This window comes from Papilio polytes, unplaced genomic scaffold (genome assembly GCF_000836215.1).
Source record: "Papilio polytes unplaced genomic scaffold, Ppol_1.0 DF820956.1, whole genome shotgun sequence".
Lineage (NCBI taxonomy): Eukaryota > Metazoa > Arthropoda > Insecta > Lepidoptera > Papilionidae > Papilio > Papilio polytes.
The window spans coordinates 1,516,943-1,543,949 of record NW_013528248.1 but is presented as its reverse complement, the minus strand read 5'-3'; the positions used below and the strand labels follow the sequence as shown (position 1 = coordinate 1,543,949).

Sequence of the window (27,007 nt, the reverse complement as noted above, 5' to 3'; positions counted from 1 at the left end):
GATGCAAGTGTCGCCCTCTGTTGACAGACTGATGTCACTTCCACGAAACAATCCCGCAAAAAGTTCAAAAAAGGAAACCTCAGTATTTTGATCAAATTAGCTTACGTGACATATCGTCTTCTGTCAATTTATGGGTCTGGACGTTCTGGACAAGGTACTTTCCTTCTTTACCTTCCGTTTATGATATTTACTACCTGATATTTATTTAGCAGCCATCTTAAATATGAAGCTGGGAATCATATTCGTATACAGGTCAGTGTGATATTGGACAGAGGCACCTCCTGCGTCGTGATAAAAATAAACAGTGCAACGGTACAGCGTGTCCTCATTAATCTACGGTGTTATTACCAATTGCTTCATACATCATACACGAATAAATATAGCAAGAAGTCGCTCTGTACCAGTCTATTTCTAGTTAAATTGTAAATGATCCGATTCTTTTATTCTTCATTTAAATTTCTGTACTCAGAGTTACTAAATGTTTGTTTTAGTATTTCTTAATATCTTCTACGTCAATCTTTAAGTATCCTTTAAAGTTTTGTGTACCATTTGTTTCATGTAATTAGTTTGAACAACTGTTTGTACCGAATTTTCATTCACAGCAGACTTTCGGATTCTAGAGTAGGGTAACATACTTTTTACTATATTTGAAGACTATTACGGTAAAATTAATAAAAAAATTTTTAAACAACTTATTAGATTTGCCAAACCAAAGTTTACATTTCCTTTTTTAAAAAAAGGTTGACTGAATGAAAAATAAAACTGTTTAATACGTCTTTAAGCAAATATGTACTTTAATTAATCATTTAAAAGTAATGAAGAATACGTAGACTTGACAGAAGGATCCGAGATTATGTTGTGTAAGTATGGTCACCCTAGCTCAAAGCATTGCACTTGTTATTGGCGCTTGCTTCCTATTTACACAGCGCGTCAACAAACGCCTGCGCAAGCGCAGCGCCTGCACATTGCCCTCTCATGAAACAATACATTCCTACAGGAAAAGAGGCCATTTAAGAAGTATGGAATAAAATAGGAGTTATCATGTAAAGCAAACAGCGTAACACCTTTGTGTTATGCTGTTTTTTAAGTCCATTCATGTCTCTCAAAGTCTTCCTAAAATCTATTACAAAGGAGTACACCTTATTTAAGCTAGGTTTAGCTCGGTGCAATATATTTAGAGCGGACACCGACAGGAACAAGGGCCGTGTCTGAAATAACCTCACGAAGCCACGCCGTGTTGTCTCGTGGTCGCCGTGCTTGCCGTTGTCGTCGCGCTGTCTGTCGCCTTCACGTAATTAATTGCCCCCCCCCTGCTGCCCGCCCCCACTTTGCAGTCCCCGATGTCATTGTGTCTCCATTCGCAACGTTATTGAGCATCGGATCTTTGAATTATTTGAGACTAGCTTTCGCCCGCAACTCTGTCCGCGCGACACTAAACAATTGAATGATGTCTGCTACATTTTAACGAAAAATTGAAAATCACAATCGCAGTTTAAACAGCACTTGTTAATGTAGCGGTATTATGCAGCAACAAGAATTAAAGCACATGATAAGTAACCGGATGTTAGTGTTGACTTAACACAAATCATCGTGAAGGTGAGAAAAAAATGGCGATTCCAAAAAAATCAAGCGAGTAACGACAGTTCTAATACAACTTCGTTATGACGTATTACATTAGAAATAAGCCAGAGTAATTTTTACCACAAATATGCTACCAACGTAACAAAAAAAAACTTCAGTACAAAAGATTGAGTACCAATTTAAGCAATATGTGTTGAAGTTCTATTTTACTCAGTAATAGTAATCCAATAGACATAATGTCTACGCCTTATCACTGCTAAAGGCCAGGGGTCATCATTGCCCAATGTCCTCGGTCTAACGCAAGCAATTTGCAGGAACACGATTGAGGCGGGAATGACGTCATCGAGGCATTGCATTGCGCTGTTTTAAGAGAAATGCTTGGTGGCGATAAACGGTCGTGGCTAAGTTAATAATAAACTTTCGCATTTATAATATTGGTAAGATTTTGAGCAAGAACAATTTCACATTTCTCTCTATTGTTCCGTGTCCTTAATTTAGTAAACAATATTATAAATTTTGACCGTAACACAAGTCAGATTAAAACATTGTCAATGTTACTACGAAGTAATCTAATCCGTGGGCTGTCAGGGCCGCCGCCCACGCGGACAGGACGCGTCAGTGGGCCCTTTGCAAACGAAGGCCTTGGTACTCAGATTTCATGACCCAATTTTGTGAACGCTACTATTTAACATAAAGAACAGTGATTCGGACATTTGCGTGTATAATGACGTAAGACACGGTGGTGTTAGGAAAGTAAGCTTTTATATAGTAATTTACATGTTTTAATTACGTATGGAAAGGACAGAATGAGTTTAGAGACAAAATGCAGGAGTTACCACATTTTGTTTTTTCATTTGCGTAAAATGTACTTTTTAAATATAACTACTCTGGGTTTTGATGAAGAAATATCCTCTTCGTTGATTTTATTTATTTGAGTACAATTTTTCACCGCGACCTTATTCACTCGTGCATCAATTTATTACCAGGGGTTCCCAACTTCTGTTTATATCATAGACAAAACAAACTACGATCGAGTAAGATAGTTTAAAACAGCAAAGTTATTTTGCATGCAAATAATTTGTAAATATTAACGACGGAGCTCATTTTTAAGTCTTTAAAAAAGGATCAGACACGTATCATGTCCATAAAAAATGAATGATAATAAAATACATTGTTTGTATTTGCGGCCCGCGTCCGATAAGCCCTGTCGTGACACATAATGGTTTGCTTTGTGAGGCCTTAGGTTAATTGAGCGAGTTACGCAAAAAGATAAAAAAACATTCGTCCGTGATTGCTCGAGTGGATAATTGAAATGAATGTTTATTTCTACTCTAAACGTTACGAAGATTTAATACAGATAAGCCGGTACGGGCCACGTGCGTGACGTCACATGGTACTGTGTGTAAGCATGTTTGTTTTTAAGGTTATTAGCCACTGAAAATTTTGTAATATAAGATTCTCTCTCTGTTATTTTTCATTAGGAAGTTGCGATATATGTTAGCCATTCTCTCGTGGATATATCTCCATACTGAGGTCCTCAGAGATTTGTAGAGGATTCAATTTAACATTCTAATACGTCTATTACGTATCCCAAAGTAAAATCTTGCATTAAACTAAAATTGTGTCGCTGGTTCCGTTGTCATGGTAACGTTAAGAACCGGTAATTAAAAGCTTGTAATATAGACTTTGCCAGTCGTACTTGTGTAGTGCAGCTGATCCATGGACAAACACGAGACCGCGATATCTGATTACATTCCACAGATTCCAGGCCATGCTACAATTACGCAATTGTACAAGAGTTGCATTTTTTGAGTTGTACAAATATAAATAATGGTGGGAACACATTAGGAAGTTTGCTAAGGAAGACGAATATTGCTATTTCTATTTGGAGTGCTAGCATACGATAGAGAATTCAATTCCTAACGTGATCAAATAGATTTAAATAGTATCGTTATTTACATTCTCGTCTCAGTATGATGGACTAGTGGCGTCCCGCGGCGCGCCCGACCACCCGCGCGCCCTCTATCTCCCGAGCGATCTATAGATACAAGCTGTTAATTAGTGCCCGAGACTGGCCTGATAGCGTAGCGCTTCTGGAATCTGACGCTTGCAGAAACAATACGGAACATAGATTAAAGTAAGGAAAATCCAAATAAGCCATATTTTACTAATGAGCGTTGAAACAAGGATTTTCAAAAGCTTGAGTTTCTGAAAGAATAGAAAAATATTTTATTTGAAACTATATTAGGATGTATTCAAAAACTTCAATCCACGCTGTAATATCGTATCCGGCTCCGAAGGATCATAATTCTCTGAATCAGTTCAAAATATCATCAATCAAAACCACCACCGAAAAAACAAAAACACGGCTAGCGCCTTTAACTCTGAGTGATGTGTGAGCGGTCATTGCCCGGACGCGGAATCGAACGAGTTTGATATTCGACAATCAATTCGCGTGGAACGAGTTTAGCGGCGAATCGGTTGGATGGAGAAAAAGCGCGATTTTAGCGCACAGAAGTGGCAAAGTGAACCTGAACCCGGGCCCCAAGAGCGCGTGGTGCCTCCATCCTGGTCCGTGCTGCCCGCAGCGACCAGCGGCCAGTGGCCAGCGGCAGTCAGTCTGCGCGGCAGTGCCGGTGAGGACGCACGCTTTTTTGCCGTATGACGCTAGACAGCACGCGATCGGTACGTCGCGCGGGAATGGCTTTACCAATTATTTAATACCTCAACCAACAGTTTCAAAAGACAGTCGATGTGTGGGCAGTAATGTGATATAGTATCGTGCGATGTGTTAGGACGCGACAATGAATTGTTTGGTGCTAGTGTTGCTGATGGTGGGCGTGGGCGAAGGGCTGGGCGGCGGTAGTGGGCCACGGCGCTGTGCCGGTCGTCTGGCGCGCGAACGGCTCAAGGCAGCAGAGAAGATCCGCGACAAGAGATTCTTCCTGGTGTGCTGTTCTCCTGCATGCGCCTCTCAGCAGCGCCGCCCGCGCCCTCTGCGCCCACAGCGCCCCCAGCAAACTACCCGCCGGTACCAGCCATACCATAGTACATGGTTCGGACTTAAATATGGTATGAGAATCTTGGAGCTTTCAATTAACTAGCCTCAATGGTCACTTAACTGAACGGCTCTGGTGGAGACCCCGAAAATTACTACTATTATCCTAAATTCAAATTTGGATTAGCTTTTACCATATCCGAAAACGAATACTTGTATTATTGTAATACTTCTTGTTAATTCATAAACATAAGGGAACGAATTATGTTTTTGAACCAATAAGCAGACCTGAGGACAAGGATTCCGATTATATAGAAAAATAAGATATACTAAGTACAAAATTAGAAGTTTTCGCTTCGAGTCATTTCCACATTCCCGTTACGTTAATTAATAAAACTAATGTGACACAATAATATATTATCTATAATTTACATGTTTATCGTAAACACAGTTATCATAAGGCACTGTCAAAATATCAAATTACTTATATTTGCCCTTCGCGACTCTCGTTAATTATTAAAAAAAATCTACTTGATGGAGCTACAGATAAGCGGTATTAGTTTATAAATTAGCTAATAATAAGATATAAAAGATAGCGTGTGAAAGTGCCAAAAAGATATCTCATAATTTATTATTGTTAAAAACAATATTAAGCATCGGTTTGCTATGTTATTTTCGTAAGATATTGTCTACGTCCAATAATAGTAATAATTCAAAAACTCCAAAAAGTAAAATTGAAAGATAACCTTACCGAGTATCGTGAGAAGTATTCGATTCGAATATTGCAATAGACAAGTTAGTCATTTCACATTGGCAAGTATATTGACATAAAATCTTAGCATTTGCTGATGAAAGTTGCAGTAAATTTAATTGCGGAGTGAAGCCGCGGCCATGACTGCCCTTTGCCTGTTAATTGACTGTTAGATATACTCCCATTGAAATCTAAACGGAATTATCTGAATTTTTAATAAGCTTAAAATAAAGACTTTTTATGGCGTAGACAGCGTTACTTAATTATTTCTATAACTTCAATAATTAAAGAATCACAATGCAACTTCCTTAAACTCCATAAAAAATACATTAAAACAACTTTTGCATTTGTCCAAATTCCTTCTTTTTGCGTTTTCGCGAACAATAAAATAAAAATACTTTAATGGAAATTTGATACGATAACTGTGTTGATATCCTTAATTTATTCACCGTAAAAACATAACAGGAAGCGTATTTGGAGTTATTTAAAAAAATACAGAAAATATCTCGAAATCCCACCTCAATAAAATACGTAATGACAGAAAGTGGTCCCGGCGGGCGCGGAGCCGGTGCTGTTGGCGGTCTTTGTCGAATTTAACGCAAATCAAAAACAAATTATCGCCAACTGAGAGAATGAAATCCAGATCGCGACCTTTAGGTTCATGCCGGTACCGCCGCTAAGTAGCGGCAAACGAGAAAAGAACGAATATCTACAGAATTAAGATATTATTTTATTAACGTATCAGTTAAAGACGATCGAAACGTACATCACTAGTCGAGTTCCCAGGTCATCTAGACGCGGCTAGGTCGTCGACCTGCGAGCGACTTGCCGAAAGCCATTCACGAGTCTGATAAGCCAGGCCTTCCTCATTCGGGTTATTGGAACGGATTTGTAGATAACACCGCCCATTCAGCAAGCGATTACGTTCCTAGAAACTCTATTGTTCTCGATGCTCGACTCGTATTACACGCATAACAATACTTTTAATTGCACCCTTGCAAAACTTATATCGATTATAATAACACACCTACATAAAGCTATTAAAATACAAAGCTAAAGTTTATAGCTTTCGTTTGTTTTTGTCACAAACAAATGAAAGCCGGTTACAATTGCTTGTGTAGGCTTTAGACATTTTACTCTGATATGAGTTAGTTATGCGGATCGCTTTATAGTGTCCAAATCTGTATATTTATGTCTACAAAACTGTAGTACTTTTCTTGGTTTATATTGCAAGTTAAAGATGTCTGTAGGCAATGTACTGGCGTGCTCGAAGCAACATCTTATTTATTTGGGGCCCCAAATTCAAGTGTTATTTCAAAGTAGGCAAATCAAAATATCAATTTGAGGCTTCAGAGCTCTGGTTGCGACTGACGCATATCAATACCTCTGATATCATCAACACGAATAGACGAAACGCGTAAAGGCAGCCCCACACAAACCGGTCGAGTCGCACGTTTATCATGCTCTGTAATGTTACTAGTGCATGTTTGCATAATTATATGAAATATTACTGTTGCCGCATTTATCTATTTTATTCAGTGATCCAGTATTCGTTTCAAGAATCATTTTATCCTGTCATTTAAAACAACGGTTCTTGATTCCTTACCGCACACGATTTTGCGACGCACGTGTGAATGTGATCTAACCCAATCATGTTGGCAAAAAGCGATCGCCGTATTAGGCAATCACAGCCGCTAGCATTATGCCTATTTGGCGAGTAATTAGCCATGGATTTATATGCTTTTGGAGGTACAAAAAATATAACAGACATGATCTTATACAGAGTTATAGATAAGAGCATTCGTCCTAGAAACAAACGCTTTCACGTGTAATTATAAGTTCAAAGTAAAGTAAGTATGACAGCGTTTGTAACGTTCATTAGAACGTGTTAATTTATTGAGTTGTATGCGAATGTAGCTTGCATTTGTAAGCCACGATATGATCAAAGGATAAAGTCTTGGGTTGGTAATTTAAAAACAAATGAATCGCGAAACTGTGTAACGGAATAGAGTAACGTATAACTTTAAAATAACGTGAACATGTCGACTTAACTGAAAAAATGTACGCAGATCAGTCTAATATCGTGAAGAGAAATAGCAAAACATTATAAATTGAATACTTTTGTCGCGTATAACCACAGTTAAATTAAAAAAAATAAGAGATAATGTTATACCTTTGATCCTGTTATCTACGGGTCGTTGCCTTATGGATTTCAATTCGCTAAATCTGAGCAACGAGTTTGGGCGATAGTTTCCGATTTTGTTTCTCTGGATGATGTCAGAATTGATAAAACGCGTAATTGGTGTACAAATTTAGAGTCCGAAACATCGTATAAATTTAGTCTTAGAACCAAAAAAAGTTAAACATCATTGACAAATGCAAATATTTCCCACGGACTTAATTCCGTGTACATTTACGTTAGTTTCAAAGCTTGTAGAGATAAATAGAGCTTTCGGCGCTCGAATCTGATAAAGCTTCGAAATTCCTGCCGCAAGCTTGCAGCTCGGCGCCGTAGCGACTCATGAATAATACTTTGTTACAGAATTTATTTGGAAATAAACTTACTTGGAATTAATTGAATTTCCAAAACCCTACGTCTAAATACCGTTACTTGAAGGCCGTTCCATTCTTTACGTCCTTTCCTCTATTGTACGCAAATGTCTATGTAATGTTATATTACCAACATTTTCGATATTTCGATCAATTTTATAACAAAATATCCATACTTTGGTGCCGTCGGCCCAACTATAGTCCCATTTACTTCCCACCCGTTTTCTTATACGAAAAGGATGGGATGGAACGTCGATTGGATAGTGTAAGAGAAACATAGGAAGGGGAAATATCCTCTTTATGTGCGTTTCCTCCTCCGTCGATCAAGGGTAGGCAACGCAACCTTACGCAGCGGTCGCTTCTCTATTTTGGCGTTTTCAGGTGACCGCTTACTCGTTTGCTATCTTATGATATAACAGAAATACATTTTAATTTATACTCTTTACCTTCTGTGAGAATTTCTTAATTTATTCATTTCTGTGATGGTCGTTTTATTTAACAATTAAGTATTTGTTAAATTGCAAACAAAAATAATTGTATGTGTTAATTTATTGTGTTCTAAAACAGTCACAAGTTAATATTCAACACTCTGTCCAACACTGGTCACATTAAATCCAATAATTTCATAAAATATGTCATTGCCTACGTAAATAATAGGAATTTACGAAGCGAGTTGGGCCTGTTAAGTAGTTAACTCTTCGATATTTATAGCCAGCGTATATACTGCCTAAACGTTTAGATTTTACTGCCTGATTCATTACAGCCTAAACATTTATATTTTACTACTGCTAATAATAACCAGCCCTTTGTGTTGGTACTAAACAGGATATCAAGTGTGCAATACTTTTCCACTAATAAGACCTTTATAAACATTACTTAAATATAGTCCGATAAGTTGAATAGTTGTCCGTCGTCTACTCAGTCTGAGCGACGACGTACCAAAGTGCCCTCTACCAGACGTCAGTTTCACGTCATCAAATTAATCACCTCGTTGCTCTATTTAAAAAGCATTGTTACAATAACTCGCGATGCTACAAGCGAGCAGAGATATCGTCGCTGTATTAACTTGTAAAGCAAAGTGACCCTTAGTATAGATAATTGCGGGATATGTCTCCTTCATTGGTTGAAATGTAATGTAGGTAAAGAAAGGTCATTATATCCTTGTCTTTATCCCAATCACGGTACTTTCTTCTTAATCATGTTACCTTTAATAAAATTCAACTCTTTCTCGGGTAAAACATCGTGCCTAGGCAAGCCTTTTCATATACCTAGAGCCCTTGCAAGACTATCCGATTATAGCTTAACCTTATCCGTCAATAATAAAGATAAATGCGCATCGTAAGCTATAATTTATTCTAGTAAATGGGATGTTATCCCATTGATTTATTATAATAATGGTCACCGTAGTATAGGACAGCGTCGAAATCCCGTCAAAGCATTTATCAATCATCGGCAGAACAATTGAGCGGCGGTTGTAAGCGGAGCGAGGAGTGATGAGTGTAGAGTGTGGAGTGCGGGAACACGCAGATATCTCTACATCGACAATAAACTATTTATTAAGTCACTTATCGCTCACTAGTTGTAATCGCCTGTTGCCACATCGCTGGAGATTTATGAACGTTGCGGTCTGTGATGGCCTCATTTTTATTGTACCCGTTGACAGCCAGATAAAAATATACAGATTTAAAGCGTTCACTCAAAGAGACATACAAATCTACGAGTATGTTTAGACCGAAAAATCATGCCAGTTGTGTCAGCTGTCCTGTGTGAAAGCTTACATGGATGCAAGCAGCTAGCTCGATGTTTGACTTTGTGTTAGTTATGTAAGTCAAGGACGAGGTGGGGTACCAAACTTGACACTGATATGCTTCATCGCATACGACTTATTGACATTTTACTGGCATATTTGTGCCCATAGTGCCGACAACTGTGAGTCTGGCGGGCCAGAAGATGGCAAGCTTTAAAATACAAATGGGACTGAACAGAGTTCATTATATTCTATCGATTTATTATATTTTTTGGCGACTCTTCAAGAACTGCCTTCAAAATAATATCCAATGTTTATTTTATTTTTTCCTGACTGAGTTATGTTTGCTATCCAAGATTACCTTATCTAGTACTAATCGGCGCGGTAATTGCGTGTCTAGTGGTATGATACTCAGAGTGCGGTCGCAGGCTCCGCCGCAGCGGCCGATAGCGGACTAAGGAATTAAAGACTCAATCAACTGGGCGCATTTATCAATCGTTGCGCCCGTGTTTACGGAAACTGGGGTGAGCCGCACAGGGTTGGCACTTTACAAAGCTAAAATTATTTCGTCCAATTTTATTGTTCCAGATTTACACTAAAAGATGAAAGGTTGAATCAGATATTCTATGGTGTAGCTTACATATTTATTATGGAACCTTAAAAAGACGATTTAGTGCTTATAAATGTTGTGATAATAGAACTAATTTAGGTATAATTGACAAAAAATGTTAAGTACTAATTAGGGGTCATAAGCCCTGTTTTACAATATAATCTAAAATACAAGGTGACAACCCTGCACGGAAAGAACCGGTACGACCAGCCGGGCGCTGTCACGCCGCGACCCGGCTGAATTACTCTGCCGGTCCCGTTCGATACGCAGCGCCTGATGCATTGTCCCGGCAATCCCGCCATCCCGCCATCACGCCCGCTATCCATCACCCGCTGACGTCATACATCACTCACTCGCGGGCACCGGTCATCATTCACTCACTCTTGTCCCACAAACTTAACTCCTAAGTAAATTTCGTACTTATTATTTCAATGTCATTATAATGGTATACAAACATTTAAGCACAGCTAATATGCCTTGCTCAAGTAGTCTACTTGTTACTATCTTACCAGTGAAATCCCAGACGTAGATTGTAAAAGTTAGATCGGCGGTGAGGAGCACAGACAAAGGGCGTCTCGCCCTGCGCTTGCGCGTACTGTTATCTTTGTTGTCTGCGCTTTGACGGGAATATCTTTGCATACACTTTGCAAATAAAACAAGAGCACAATTCGACTTCTTTATATACCGTCTAACAGACATTAATGTACACTAGCTAAATAAATATAATAACAAAAGCAAAAACAAAAAAGCTTTTTGTAATTTTTTGTTAAACTCGCAGCTACAACTGATAAAAGTTTAAGAGCAACTATTGATATTGTATAAGTCAAATACTGAACAATAAACAAATAACAATAAAGATAACAGCTACATTCTTAAGGCATACAATATTCAAACATACAATCGGTATAAACCGAGGCAAAGGTACGCAGCGCCGCGGCCGGGGGCGCGGGCAAGCGTGACTGCGATAGCGGCCACAATGCGCACAATCACCACTTGTTCTCCAGATATCTCAATCAAAATGAACAAACGGACTCCTTATAGGGTTAGATGCATCGAGTTTGCTCACTCGACCGTCTCCGTACATCCTTCTGATACCAAGAAGTACTTTAAAATTGTATTCGATACCATCATTAGTTGTTAAGAGACCCATAGAGTCTCAAGTAACAACTCGAGGTAACGCATGAAATGGAATATACTAATGTTATAAAGAGGAAAGATTTGTACTTTTGTACTTTTGTATGTATCGATATAACTCAAAAACTACTGGGCCGATTTCAAAACTTCTTTTATCATTAGAAAGGTAACTTATCTATGAGTAACTTAGGCTATATCCTAATGTTAGCTTTCTTAAATTTACACATCACAGCTTTAAAGTCTATGCGAATTATCTTGTAACATATTTCTTTAATTTGTAATTACATTAGGCAATTGACAACAATAACAATGAACACGTGTATTCAGAGGAAGTGACTTCTAGGAAGTGTAGACGTGTCTAGATAACATCGCCGACAGCTACGCCGTCTGACCCGCGCAAGTCGTAACTGCTCGGTTTATTTCTGTAACTCAAGTATTTGAATAAATTGATGTATGTAGGTTATCAATTTAAAACACATAGTACTAGAGATCGTAGAGTACAATAAAACAAAACATTATTTAGGGACTTTTCGCACTATACTAAGTCTTGGATTGTTCTTAACCGTAATACCGCTCTGTCCCCACTTGAGAATAAAATGTTTCATCCGTCCCACCTTTTAGTCCCACTGTACCCAATATGACACAGATGGAACCGTTAGAAATTAAAATAAGTTCCAATAGGTCACAAAAGGTGGAATGGCTGAAGTTTTTTATTCTCTGTCTCCACGTGGGGACAGAGCGGGGTGACGGTTGGGAATAATCCGAAGTCATTTCTAAAGCTATAATTAAATGTGTTGTTTAATAGCTTATTAATTAGTGATAATTAAAATAACACGCTCAATGGCCGCCAGTTACCTTTGATTAATTCTGAACGAGCAATTAGTGGAGGAATTTGAAGCTGTAGCAATACAAAGGGAGGAAGTTATTAATTAAAATTGACATGTATCTCAGATAATTTAAGGTATATATTTCAACGCGTTAATAATTAATTAGATAGCTAATTAATTAATGCATTATGAAAGTCTTACGCTTTCAATGTGTTGAATGTATGCGACCTAACATAAAATCTCTATTGCTATTTTGATAACGTCATTTTTAAAATCAGTGAGTTTTCTCGAGTCTTCCAACTTACAGGATTTCAGAATACAACCGTTTAATTTCCTTGATAAAATCATGAGTTTTAACAAAATTGAATACCTCGTTTTTAGAAATTCCTCGCAGTAAAGCACTAAGTTTTTACGACGCTATTTCTTAACTCGCAGAATGTTTCGTGACGTGGGGATTTAAAAACATTACCTTTATTTGCTAACGTAAAGCGTAAGAGACTGTAACTGATAATTGCAATCATAAATGAACCGTAGTCTTAGGAAGATAAAGTTTATATTTCATTGTCAAGTAAAATTCGTGGAAATTTCGATAACGGAATTTATCAATGTTCCAATTTATGTGTCGTGCAATATTCTTGTAAAATGCCCGGCATTTGCTGCCGGGGCGGGGCGGGGGCGGGGGCGGGGGCGACAAACCGGGGCGGGGGCACACAATCTCGCATATAAACCGGTACGGTAGTACGTGTGAATTAACTTCAATCGACGTGAACGTACTCATTCTTTAATATTTTGCATTAATATTTTGTTGAGAATTTTTCACCGCTATCTTGTTTTTATGGCTAAAAAAATACTTTCGTTGAATGATTTTTAAAGCTAAATTTCGTTCGGAAATTCATAAAGTTGGCAAAATCATACACACTCTTTTACGCACAAAACGTGAACACCTTGATCTGCAGTTAAAACTCAGTTATTGTAAACATTTAAAAATCTAACATTACCTACTGTTTTTTAGCGTAGTACCCAAAGTGTCTGGACAAACCGGCAATTGGGTTTCTACACGCTTTTATGGTCACGTTTTAATTAGAAGTAGTGTTTAGAAAACTTACATTTTTTTTTCTTGTTAATTGTGTATATTTTTATTATGTGTAATTAATCTTAGATGATTTAAATAAAAAAAAAAAAATAAGAAATTTATTTAATTTTGTATTTTGTACTGTTTGATAAATAAAAAAAAAACTGAATTAACATGGTTTAATATGCTCTTATTTAATTGAATTTATGGTTAACCATCTTTGGTATAAACGGTTATCTTTGCTGCGTGGGAGTATAAAACTGTGAGTTTAATTGGTGATAACAAGACAAGTTCAGCGATAGTTAAATTAGAATGTCGTTACTGGGATAAACTGGTTGAGGCAAAGCTGGTGATGGCTGGTGTTTTGGTTAGCGCAGTCGTACTGGGGCAATCTAAGCGTTTATTACCTAAGCTAGGATTTGTAGTCGCGCCACAAACTACCTTATCATTAGAATCTTTATTACTTTATTCTGTCCTGATTATAAAACAAGATGTAATGTTTTTTTTATTCGATTATTCTGTTTTAATTTTTTGCCAGCAATAGTTTGTTATCTGTAATCTTTTCAATAACATAATAATGAAAATAATATAACGTATTGTAAATTTAATAACAATTTAACATTCTTTAAATCATTACACAAATAATGCGTTTATTATTTACACGCTTACAAGTACTACGAGACGTTTAATGCAAAGCATATTGAAATATCTAGCCCTAGGGATATATTAGCTTATTTAGTTCCTAGGGTATACGTTAAAACGCCAGCGGGATAACACCTAATAAATTGTACGACATCCATTCCTAGTCGTGTTGCGTGCGCGAACCAGGGACTTCTACGCGACGGAGAAATGAAATGGAAAATTAATAATTAGGGATAATCGTCCTCAGCCGGCGCTGCTACGGTTCATAAATCAGATGACCGGTTTGTACCAGAGACACCATGCTGCAGATATTCGCAGGAAGTTTATTTATTGCAATACTCAGTTTTTATTCTACATAATAAGCCTGACTTTGGCTAAACTAATCTACAGCGAAAGCTATAAATGTAACTAGTCATACATAACATCGCAATGTAAATAACTATTGTAATATTCCACGAGTTTAAGTAATATATGGACACAGTGCTAAGCGACTTACAGCGAGTTAGTGCGGTCAGCTAAACGCGACTCACCGACGACCGCCTCGCACCTTTCTCGCGCCTACCCAACATCTCACCTGATGAATTACTTTGAATAGGAGATCGGCGAGATATCTAAACTCGGAACAGATCAAAATATACTTTTTACCAGAATTATAGGACTCGAATGTATCGATTTAGCTAAAAACGGAACAACAATTTCATATAATCGCTATAAACAATTGTAATTATTCCGACTAGCTTGTCCTATCCAGGGCTATTCCGATATATCTGGCTCTTCCCGGGACTGCGTCTCAATGTGAGGCCTCCTGGAGTATGTCCTGTTTAGATTACTGTGATATCATGTCCAATTTATTGCGTTGTTTAGGCCGATTGCCTTGAATCATGCCAATTTGCTACGTATGGATTATCTAGTAAATTATCTAAATGTTATTTATATTTGATAAATAATAAATAGTGAAATGCTTACAAAGGTAATACTTTCAAGTAATTTGGTATGCAGTTTGTTTAAAATGAAATGTCTAATTTCCGATTAATGACAGCAAATGTGGAGTATTTCGCCTACATGCCCACGCGTTGCCCACGTTCCCATGACGACATCAATCAACTTAATCCAAATTAACGGTAGCTAATGTTAATACAAGCTCTCATTCAAGTAACGGCAAATCTAACTTGAAGAACCTTTCACTTATAAGTGCGTTGCTGCATTGTTTTGTAGATTCGCCATTAGTTCCCGTCACATCGGATACATAAGTAATACATAACCGTAAGATGTATTCATTAAGTTGATAAGGATATCACTTAGTGGTGAATTAATTTGAGATTTATTGTCTTTATTATTACAGTAACGACTGGAATTACAGAGACAGACATTGGCTGATTTATTCCGAAATATTCGACATTCATAAAGTAAGATTCACTATCGAAACTCTTTTAGTTTTATCATAATAAATGAGAAAAAGACATTTCTTTTTCGTGCTTATCTTAAGGGTGGAAGCCGACATTTATGCATTGTTATCTAGCTACATTTTGTGCTTCCTTAATTCTCAAGGTTAGACAATATAGTAAAACACAAAACATAGTTTCCGTCATTAATTTACAAACGAGTAAAGCCACGGGCGTTCGTTAGTAATCAATTTAATATTCGCATCAAGAATATTGTGGTATTATCGAGTTTAATATCATATTATCAAAGGGTAATTCAAAGGGTGTGGACCTCACGAAGGCATCAATTTTGTGACCTCACAGGTCAGACGTGCGAGGGTGCTCATTTAAGATATTCGATTAATAACTGAAATTTCGATGTAAATATCAAACAATTTTCCGGTTACAAGAGAAAAATTATTAAAGCACTTGAACCTATGATTTTATAATTTTATAAATTGTTAAAGACACATCTTTACTATAATAATAAAGCGTAAACAAACACTTCTTTGTTGCCTAAGATGTCAGCAATTACAGCATATTTTTGAATAATTCTTTTTTTAATAAAGAGCCCTACACTGTATATATTTTCACGCCATTAAACTTGGGGGGTAAATAATTTGGATAAAAACCCTAATGTGGGAAAGAGACTTGAGAAAGAGTTACTGCCAACATTAAGGAAGCAAGGTTGCAATGCTTTGTCATTTTGACATTTGCAATTAATAATTTGACACATGTAAACAATAAAGTTTTCCTAATTTTATGCGAATGAAGTCGCGCGGGGACAGCTAGTTTTGTATATGCGGTTTACGTAATGGTCGCCCATTGGATACACTTACATTATCAAGATTGCTGGAGAATTTTAGTTATCTAATTATAAACTGTATTTCATAGAATATATCATAAGAATATTATAAATGCAAAAGTTTTGATGGATGGATGTTTGGTAGAGTGTGTAGCCTAAACGGCTGAACGGATTTCGATGAATTTTGGTATAGATGTAGAGGATAGTCTGTAAGAACAAATAGGCTACTCACTTTTTTTTTAATTCCACGCGGATAGAGTCCCGGGCGAAAGCTAGTATAATATATTATTAGAACTACTGCGTATAAAATAAGAGAGGAGGGGCGCGAACACTCGTTAACATTTCAAGGCGAGCATTTATCACAAACACTGATGATATACACAGAAAGTAATAGCCTGCGGCACCTTTTCATTAAAACGATAATGTCAACTCTGCCAACACTATAAATCTAACAACCGCGTACACTGGTAGTCGATTTCGAAGATTTCGCGTTCGATAGCAGTTTGTCGGAAACAATAAATTATACGTGTTCTGTTGACGTCCGCGGTCTGCAGTCATGGTAGTCAAGAACAAGTGCTTGTTTGGTCACGACATCCTAACATTTAACAACCAATGTCAACTTACACGAAACATTTTATCCGGCTCGAAGGACCAATATTTTTAATGGCACAGATATTACTGAAGTTAATCAAAGGGTTTACAATAAATCAAACGAATGGGCAAAACAAGAATAAACTCTTATAAATTCGATTATTCACTTCACACGTACCGACCAAAAGGTAGTAAAACCGAGTGGTAGTACAATATTACGACAGTACTAATCTTAACACGTGTCCAACTTGTTAACGTAGATAGTCTTTGAAGGTGATTGCTTCACCACATAAATCAGAAGTCGGTAGCTCTACCGCGAAATGAGAATTAGGTCACCGTGCACGCCGACGTTACTAAGCTCGGGTTACATCTGGACTTTCTACGGGAGAACCGTAAGGAAATAAAATACTTCTGACTTGAATTTGTTACGCTATACGTAACTAAGGATCGTCTCAGTGTGTCGTGATGATTGTGTGGTAAAAGTTCTCGTTGATTTCCAGAGTATTTTAGAGATTACTATATATCTTGCTAATATTATAAATGCGGAAGTTTGTATGTTTGGTTGAAGGTGTCTTAACCGTTTAACGGATCTTCATGAAATTTGATATAGGTGTAGAGCATAATCTAAGAACACGCAGACTACTTAACCAATTTAGTAATTCCACGCAGACAGAGTCGCAGACAGAGTCGCAGACGACAGCTAGTCTATAGTTAAATGATCTGTCTGATTTTGCGCCATATTTAACTCACTAGCTATTCGTATATCACTTGGTTGGATGGTTAAACTAATTTCCATATACTTAATAGTATTATCAACGGCCGTCCATTCATAAATAAGTAGACAAGTCTAATCCTGTGTTTGTGTTGCCGTTAACGGGACAAGACGCTTCATTCACCGCCAGTTTACGCCCGGCTTGACTCCAATCCAGTCCGGAACTATCCGTTAAGCCCGACTTAACCTATTTTCTATTGTAAACCCGCTTAAATAGCTTTATTTCTGTATTTTTGACTAATATTCATATTTTAAAGACGTATTTCCGGCGTTTTTGTGGTTCAAAGTATTTTATTACTATGTCATAATTCTCTTAAAACATAAAATTATACACTGATAATCTAATAAATATTTTTCACGTGTTACAAAATGCATTTTAGTTTCCATTTGGTTTATGAAGATCAGCAATTTAGTGTTAAGACTAGGTTCGTCTGCACGCAATCGCAGTTTCAAACGTCAGTTTCCACGGCCCACTGTTATATCAGACACGATCTGGTTTGAGCCAGCAGTTTGCCCTTATCCTGCCCCATGGAAGCCCACTCTAACGCCACTCGTTCTCCGGAAATGAATCTCGGACACAGTACATTTATATTATAAACTTGTTCTTTGAACATTGTTAGCTGCGGTATCATTAATTTTATTACACTTAGATATTGCGAGACGTTTTTATTGCCAAGAGAAATATATTTCTGTCATTGTTTTATTTAATTGAATTATAAATTATTATTTTAATAAATCATGTGAAAATGTCATAGACCTAGCATAGCTACGCTAATCTCTAGAGTATTGGTGGTCAACACTTAAGTTTTCTGTTACACTTTTATTAAAAAAAAAAACATGTACCGTAAGGCGTGTACCTTCGAACATTATTCGGATGCCAAAGAACTTGTTCTTCATTTTTTTCCAACGCTAACGCCAAACCAGAAAGATCAAATGATTATTTTACTGCCTTCAAATAAATTCGACGCTACCACACGTTGGGGAGCCCTTTACGACTTTTTAATTGCCCGAACTCCTTAGGAAGCATCAAAGATGTGATATGAACTTAATGGGTACTGAATTATATAAATAATACTGTTTGTACAGAGTTCAATTTTCTACCAGTTCTTATTAATTTTTGTACGAGATCCTTTACATTTAAAATGCACAATAGTAAGAAGACGTCAACGTGAAATGGTTCACAGAATAAATAGCAATGCAAATATTTAAGTTAATTCTAAATTATGCTCGCTGCATACCAGTCACATTTACAAGCGTGCTGCGACCACTCAATGAAGGAGACGTGATTAGGCATTGTTTGAACAACTCATTGAGTACAACGGGTGACCGGTGAATGGTGACCGATGGAATGGAATCGAGTGAGGCATTCGATTACATCATCAATGTCCCCAATCGATGTGACGAGACGCGCGGCGCTAATCGATTCGACGGGCACAGCTCTATCTCGCCTCACTCGATTCACTCGCCCATAAAAGGTACACTTCCAATAAAACACAAACATATTCTTTCCATTCCTAAAATAAACAATTTCTTTACAGCTTTAAACTTAAGGTTCAAAATGGCGCAATATTTATCGTAACAGTGGTATGTAATGGTGGTTTATACATGGTGTGACTAATCGTCCACGTAATTAATGAAATTATAAAATGAAACACGATGATTGCATTAGTGACAAATTGTTTGATGTTATTATTAGTGGTTGAGGCAGGGACATTAAGTTTTGATTTGATCGCACTCACAATTGTGCACAGTAATGATTAATAGAAAGTTAAATCTAGCTTTAACATCTTCATTTGTAAGTATAGTATTATTAATTAATTCTAGAGAAAGTATGCGTCGAAGTTATTTTAATTTAAGAAAAGAAATTTATCGCAGCATTACAAGAACTGAAGAGTTCATAATTTTACGGATATTTTCTACAGTAGTTTAATTAAAATATTTTACAGAGCTTTGACAATAACTTTCACGGTTGATTGAAGTAACCGACAAAATAGATCTTAGAAGAAGATATAAAGGGTGTTACAAAATTCGAGCAACAATAAACAGATTCAAAGTGTAACATCTGTCAGATGATCTGATCAGATAGTGCCAGTGAACGGTGAACGGTGAACGATGAGGAGTACTGAGCAGTGAGCGGTGAGCGGTGAACGGCGAGTGGGTAGAGGTGCACAGAGCAGTGAGCATCACTCCTGGTCTGCATTACGATCTCCGATAAGATACTGCATGTTTGTTCTTATTCATCGCAGACAAGCGGCCCTTTCTCCAATTGAGATGAGTACGGTTTCTGAATAAATATCGCTAACTGTAAATAATCTAATATCGCAAACATGTAACATTACGTATCTTGATTATATTTGTCTGTGTTGTTTTTTTTTAAACTAAAACCTAAATACAGTAATGAAATAAAGCGTTTCGTTTAGTCATTTTCGTAGTTTTAAAAGGAACAATTTTACATTTTCTGTTAAGTTTGTTATATAAATTAAAGCTATTAATCGACAGGTTTATACTAACATTCTTGGTCTAAATATTTTACTAGGTTGTTTAGGTATCATTTTGTTAGGGCATTTACCGTGTTCGCACGAGATTAATCCATGTTCGGTGACTTGTTCGGCGCTGTGTCGTAACGTGTCTGTGCGTGCCTTTGTACGGTACACTTCCGGAACTTGTACATCTAGCCTGATAGTGAAGGGTACGATTTTCAATCATTGGTTCAAATCCTGTTTAAAATCTGATCAAAGATTAGCTACTGTAGACTCTATACTGTATAACTCTAACTTAACACTGAACAATACATTTTACGCGGTATTGTAATACACTAAAAAAAATAGTTTAGTCTCGCTTTGTTTCCTAAGAGCTTATATGGAGGTGCGCATACTACTCGATTTTTAGCTGTGCAACTAAACAGTTGAATTTGCTGTGAAACAATCGACAATCGCACATCAGTTGTGCGATAGTTTAGTCGAAATTGTACGCCCGCTCTAAGGCTTTCTTATAACTAAGCAATCTACCTTTCTTTTTTATTTAGAAACGGGTGCAAGTTGTTGATAAAATATGATTATAATAAATCAACTATGAAATCAGTTTGTGTTCTATTTTGTCCATCAACAGAGCAGAGCGAGACGCGCCGTTACAAATTGTCTGGAAACTGACGTTAATAAGCGAGGGTTTTCATTGAGGCAGGCAATCCACAGTCTAGGCAGCGTGGGCCGGCTCGCCCACGCGTGCGCAGGTTCTCGCATCGGCGTTATAGCAATATTGTATGATTTATCGCGAACCTTTCATTCATTCATGGTTTCCGGACTCTATTCACCGCCGAGTCAATGGTAATCGTGCGCAAGAATTCAATTAACCCTAACTCATCCAATAAACGGAGTTATTTTACACATTGATTGTATTTAACTTAAAAGTTAGTTCTGTATTTTAATATAAGCGTTTTACTAATATTATAAATGTAAAAGTTTAGATGGATGGATGTTTGTTACAGTTTGTAGCCTCAACGGGTCAATGGATCTTGATGAAATTTGGTATAGATTTAGAGGATAGTCTTGAGGAACACATGAGCGACTTGCTTTTATTTTTTTAAATTACATGCTGACGGAATCGCGTTACATGTTACTTTAAGCATCAACATTACAGAGTAGTTAACTCTTTGATTCTCTAACTTTTTTTAAATAAAAAAATATGTAAAGCTAGCAAACGTACATTACGTTTAACATAACCGTTACTTGTCTAAGTAACACGGCTTCTTGTTTCTTCAGAAATCGTTCAAAGAATCAATTGAATTCATTAAAAATGTAGACCGCTTGACGTCACAAGTAATCTCGACTATTAATAATTTATAACACGTGATCTTTTATTGAATAAAAACGTTAAATGAAACAATTTAAACAATGATAAAAGAAAAGAAAGAAAGATTTATGTCGGGAAATCTCACTTCCTGTAATAGCCAGCACTGCGCACGCGTCACGTATCTGACACAAAAACGTGACGCGGGACATTCAATGTAGGAAAAAAGGACGTTCTCAGGTGTCCTACACGGGTGTGGTACATCGCAATTTTTTAATATAATATAACTTACCTAAAGCGAAAATTTTAAGGCTATATGGTTTACTTAACAACTATTTATCTTTCTATTTGAGGAGCAAAATGACATTTAAAATCTATACTAAGCGATGTGAAGACACCTTGCGATAGTATCCGAGATATCATTACGAATTACGACGCCTAAATAATAAAAGTATGTGTAAAACGGCACAGAATGTGAGCTGCAGTTTGCGAGTGTTTGAGTACGCGTGTTGCCCTTCCGCCCCCGGTCACGACTTCCCCGTGGTCGGCGCCCGGGCGCATTCCACACACCGCCTGCGTTCACACGTCTAATGTAAACTACAGTCAAATAATGAATCACTTATATCTAAGCGACTGTACATGTACATGTAATAAAATTGGAGTGTCTGTTTGTAATAACAAAAGAAAAATTCCAGTTTTTTTTTGTGTCTGTCCGTAAGCCGCGTTTGTTCTGGGTAATCTCCGAACGGCTAGGCTGATATCGACCGGATTTTCACTGAAGGTTAGCTGACACAGACGGGTACATTATAGGCTACTTTTTTATCTTAACATTGCATGGACGAAGTCTTGGACAACAGCTAGTTTGTAAATAAAAATTAACGATCGATTTTATGTATAAATTTGTTCAAGTTATACAAAATTACGTCAGTCGTTTTAATAACTAACTTTGTATCTCACAGAATGCAAAGCAGGTGATAGTTCCCACTTACCTTCTGTATGGAAATTAGTTGTATTCAATTTATAGTGCTGGAGTATATTTATACTATCATTACGACAATATATTTCATTGTTAACTAAGCCTTACGCGGCTTAGCTGAGCAAACATTGTAAATATAGCCGCGCTATGCAATACATTCGATAGTTACAGCGTTAGTGTTGCCTTAGGGAAGGTACACACAAGGCGTGAATTGCGCGCATTAAAAACGCGCGTCTAAAATACGTAGTAACGAAGCGCACTTTACCATGTTTGTCTATGAGACATCGATGTTCCAAGCGGTGTTCCAAACGCCTAGTGTGCATCCACTCTTAGTTTCGATCGCGACTCTATGGAGTCATTGGTTAACATTAGAGCCGTCATATTGACAAGGCAAATGTCTCTAAGCTGTTTATTTACACGGCATTTTGTCCGATTTATATTCGATTGTCGGTTACGAGTGTGCGAGCGCCAGTGGAGGCGAGTGGAGGCGCGTGGAAATCAATTTCCGTATCTATATGTCGGTGCGTTGCTCTCACGAAATTCGTTACGGCTACATATCGTATCTTTGTTGATTTTTGATGTAAATGTGAACGTGATACTTGTATCGTTCTATTATTCAATGAGACGTATCATCTTATTCATTCACAGTTTTCTTTGTGATCCTGGAAATGTAAATTGAATATGATTGCGACTTACATTACAATTACAATAATTTGTTTAAATCTAAAACTCTACATTAACGTTAACCAGGTAACTTCTCGTTAACAAAATCATCATAATAAAGTTCACCTAAACATCAATTCCTTATAAGCACACGGTAATGCCACATCGTTAGAGATTAGCGCCAACATAACAGCAATCAACATAAACAGGATCAACATAAATGAGGCGAATTACATCATAAACATTATTAACAAACTAATAAAGCGCGAGTAAATCGAGCTCATAACCTTTGTCCATATATTATTACAGCATAATCTCGGGACTAATATTAACACAAATGCACCTTGTTTAGTTCGTCTTAGGATACTTCAGTGGTAAGGCTATTTCCACACGATATCTTATAGAAAATCAATAATGTGAACAAACCTTTATATGCCTCACGCTGCGTGCAAGTGCGTAGTCTCGTATTAGAATTAATAATTATGTTATAAAGTTGTCTTGTCGAATAGGCAATGACTAGCATTGGCATATTCAATCAGTACTATGAGGAATGCGTTCACAAGTCTAGTTCGTCTCGTCACGCGATAGGCTGTAACTAGTTGGAGCACGGAAGGACCACCCGACCAGAAATGTGTAGAATTAAGACTGACAGAAATTATGCATGTTAAGCTACTGTGTATCAATGCTTTAAGAGCAGTTTAAATGTACTCTTGATAACAAAAATGCTTGCAAAATTAAGGAGAACATTTTCAAAAAAAAATAATAGTGTAAATTTACAAACGGCCACTTGAATTCATCAAAATAGTAACTACTGCCTATATATATCCGCGTTTGCGGAAACGTTAACCTTTAATTGACAATGCAGACACATAAAGAAAACATTTCTTCTATCTGCATTGATGTGCATATCCCATCCCTCGCTAAAACTATTTATCTAAAAGTATAATATATTTTCATAATAAATTCAACACAGTTAAATTCCAAGTGGTAAAACTCAATCTGGTAATAATCGTTAACCCATGTCCTTTACTTCGCTTACAAATAACGCATTTAACTCTGCGCAGACGCAGGAGTATAACGTTATCGAGTTTTTATTGCTAATTTGTTCATGTCGATAACCACACTTCATATTTATGCTAAATTACTATTTCTCATTTACCACCGAGCTTTTTCTTGTTATTATTGTTAGTAATTTCCTTTGCTGTTTGTTCTGTATTTCCACATCTATTCTAATATTATAAAGAGGAAAAATTTGTACTTTTGTATGTATTGAAATAACTCAAAAACTACTGGGCAGATTTTAAAAATTCTTCCACCGTTAGAAAGGTAATTAATCTGTGAGGAAGCATAAGCTACATTTTACGCGGGCGGAGTCGCGAGCAGCAGCTAGTTTGTTATATGAAAAGGAAAATAAAGGACATTCCAAAATAAAATTCTTTTCTAATATGAAAAAGACCATAACTGCTTACCAACTTGTCTATCGTTAAGGTTAACTTTGCGTTAGCATATCCGTGGTAATTAAGGGTCGGAACACACCCGTAAAGCGCCTCGCGCTTGTTAATTACGAAGGTGTAGGGCGCGTCCGCACTGGGCGGTCGTTAATCAACGCGTCACTTACGCGCCGGCTGTCGGACGTCGCACCTAACCTATTTACGAAATGACGAGTAACGAGAGCTCTGGTCAGATCGTAAACTCTTACAGGATTCATGACGCTCGTTAACTGATGCTGTCGAGTCGTTTTAACTTTAGCTGTGAATGTGTTAAAATAATAACAATTCAAAACTATATTTTAAAGAATTAAATTCGCTTCCCAATTAAAAACGATTGTCGCATAACAAACTTCTTTAAAGTGACATTTACGACGTATGTTGCGATGTCAATTTTTCTGCCTTAGAGGTTAGAAACAAAGGAGTTTAACTGAAGTGGGTAAGAAATAAACGTCTTCGACTGTACATTAATTTGGAATAAGATAAATCAGAATTTGTAATTTCTTCTAGAAACATTTGTTATATTTATTGAAGAAGATTAATCGTATAAACTTTAATGTTATGGAATACAGATACATTTGTAAACTGATACTGCTTGATTTGAATTGTAAAGCATCTGTTAATGCCAAGTGCACGTAACATATATCTTATGTTATCTTATGACACGCGCCACATGTCCACTTATATGTCTATCAGTACCATTGTCATAGCAACGAGATGAATTTTAATTATATTTAAAGTGTTCACTCTTTAAAAGATTTTTGCGAAACAATTGCTTTGTACCACAAATTGATCAACCTTTTAAAAGCAAAATCTCACAGCTGATGCCAATATTACTGTTTAAAATTTCTCTATTTCAATAAAAAATCTTCGTCTTCATTTTGAGCGCTGTCTTATGCAAATTCCTATGCGCTTAAAGGCTACAGAATACCCCTGTGACGTCACGAACAGCTCACCCTATTGTATTCTCATGAAAGATACACGAGAGCCAAACAAATCTCAACGTTTCCTTGCATTGATTTTTCAACGCCTACTTAGTCTTTGACAAAACTTTGTCAAAGAATAACAACGTGACAAAGTACTTCGCCTACTTAATCTTTGACAAAGTTTTGTCAAAGACTAGGCAGGCGAAGTAAATTAGCCATCGAATGATTTCTTATTCAGTACAATATTTATTTTTTCAATGATATTTTGACTTGATATTTATCATATGATACAATACCCTAAAGGTTAAGGGTATTAAATCCCGCCATCCGATTCCTTACCCATATCCTAGCATAAGTTTAATGTGTCGTACTTACATATAAAATGTATAATTTATGAATTTTCTGATTAGGTCTGAACTTCATTGCCTTTCTAACATTTCCTTCCCCAGACAGGCGGCGACGGGGAGCGGTAGGAGGCATAAATTCCTAAATTTACTGCCGCAGTTACTAACCACGTTCTAATTCAATTTGCACAAAATTATGTCGAAGCGAAAGCGGCTGCGATCATTGGCTGTTCTCCACGACTTTAACTGCCGTATCCACCGAATAACTGCGGCATTTAGTGTAGCAATACTTACATAGTGATATTAATTTATATTATAATGGCAACGTTGGCTGGCAGCTTTAATATCTTTTATTAAATCGAACGCGGAAGGGAGGGGCGAAGCGCACCAATTGAATATTAATGGATATTTTCAATTACATCATAAAGATAGTAATGGTAAATAGAGTGGGTTGGTGCAGAAATTACATAAATATAGTATTGAAGAGTTAGTATACTTGTAATTTTATACACAAGTTTTTGACTGGGATAACTTTACCTAACGACATCTTATTGAAGAGGGATTTGGTCTGTTAAATAAATTCAGCCAGACTTATTTAGACAACCACATCATAGCGATAATATCTTCTTTAGTTTCAATCTAAATGTTTGAAATTACCAAAACTTTTAAATATCTAAATTTTATCGATACGCTTCAGTAATGTAAGCGAATAAAGCGCTTTAAGGTTTTACGACATTTTTATAGCTTGTAAATACGTTTTGGGAGTGCTTCAAGCAGCGTTTTCTGTAAATATCAATTCGCGTCTTTAGAACGCTCGATTACGTTTTTACGATTATTACTTCGGCCGTGTCCAAATGGAATTTACTATGTTATTTATGAAATTACAAAGTTCACCTGTTACGAGCGCAAAATGGTATACACAAGTATCGTTTTACAAATATTACAGCGGTTTGGAACATTGCATTGTCACAGAGATCACAATGTTTGATATAACGAAGGGCTGCGCTTCACGCAATTCTACGTTAGGTGCTAAGGTATTTTTTTAAATATATGTATTTGGTCGATGCAATGTCTTACAAAAATATTATCACCACATAATTGCAGCACAGTACAGCTTTGACAAAACATTCATAGATTCTCAAATGGCGTATTAAAATTCAAATACAAGAAATAATGTGAGATATTGACAGTATTATTGCGGACATAAAACAAGCCATTCCGCACAAATAAATAATACTTACTTGTTATTAACTCTGTTCATTCCGTCACATAAATACGCGGGAAAGACGCATTGCCACCAGTTGACCAATCGTCGGGCTGCCGG

General features: G+C 36.8%; 1 protein-coding gene across 1 annotated transcript in view; it reads left to right on the top strand.

Annotated features, from left to right (window-relative positions):
• Positions 1-4,042: 4,042 nt before the first annotated feature.
• LOC106109952 (laminin subunit beta-1-like) overlaps positions 4,043-27,007 on the top strand; it is a 33,170-nt gene continuing 10,205 nt past the window's right edge. Inside the window, exon 1 of the mRNA XM_013291610.1 lies at positions 4,043-4,653. Coding sequence (XP_013147064.1) covers positions 4,386-4,653 — 268 coding nt within the window. The 5' untranslated portion in view covers positions 4,043-4,385. The remainder of the gene's footprint in view (positions 4,654-27,007) is intronic.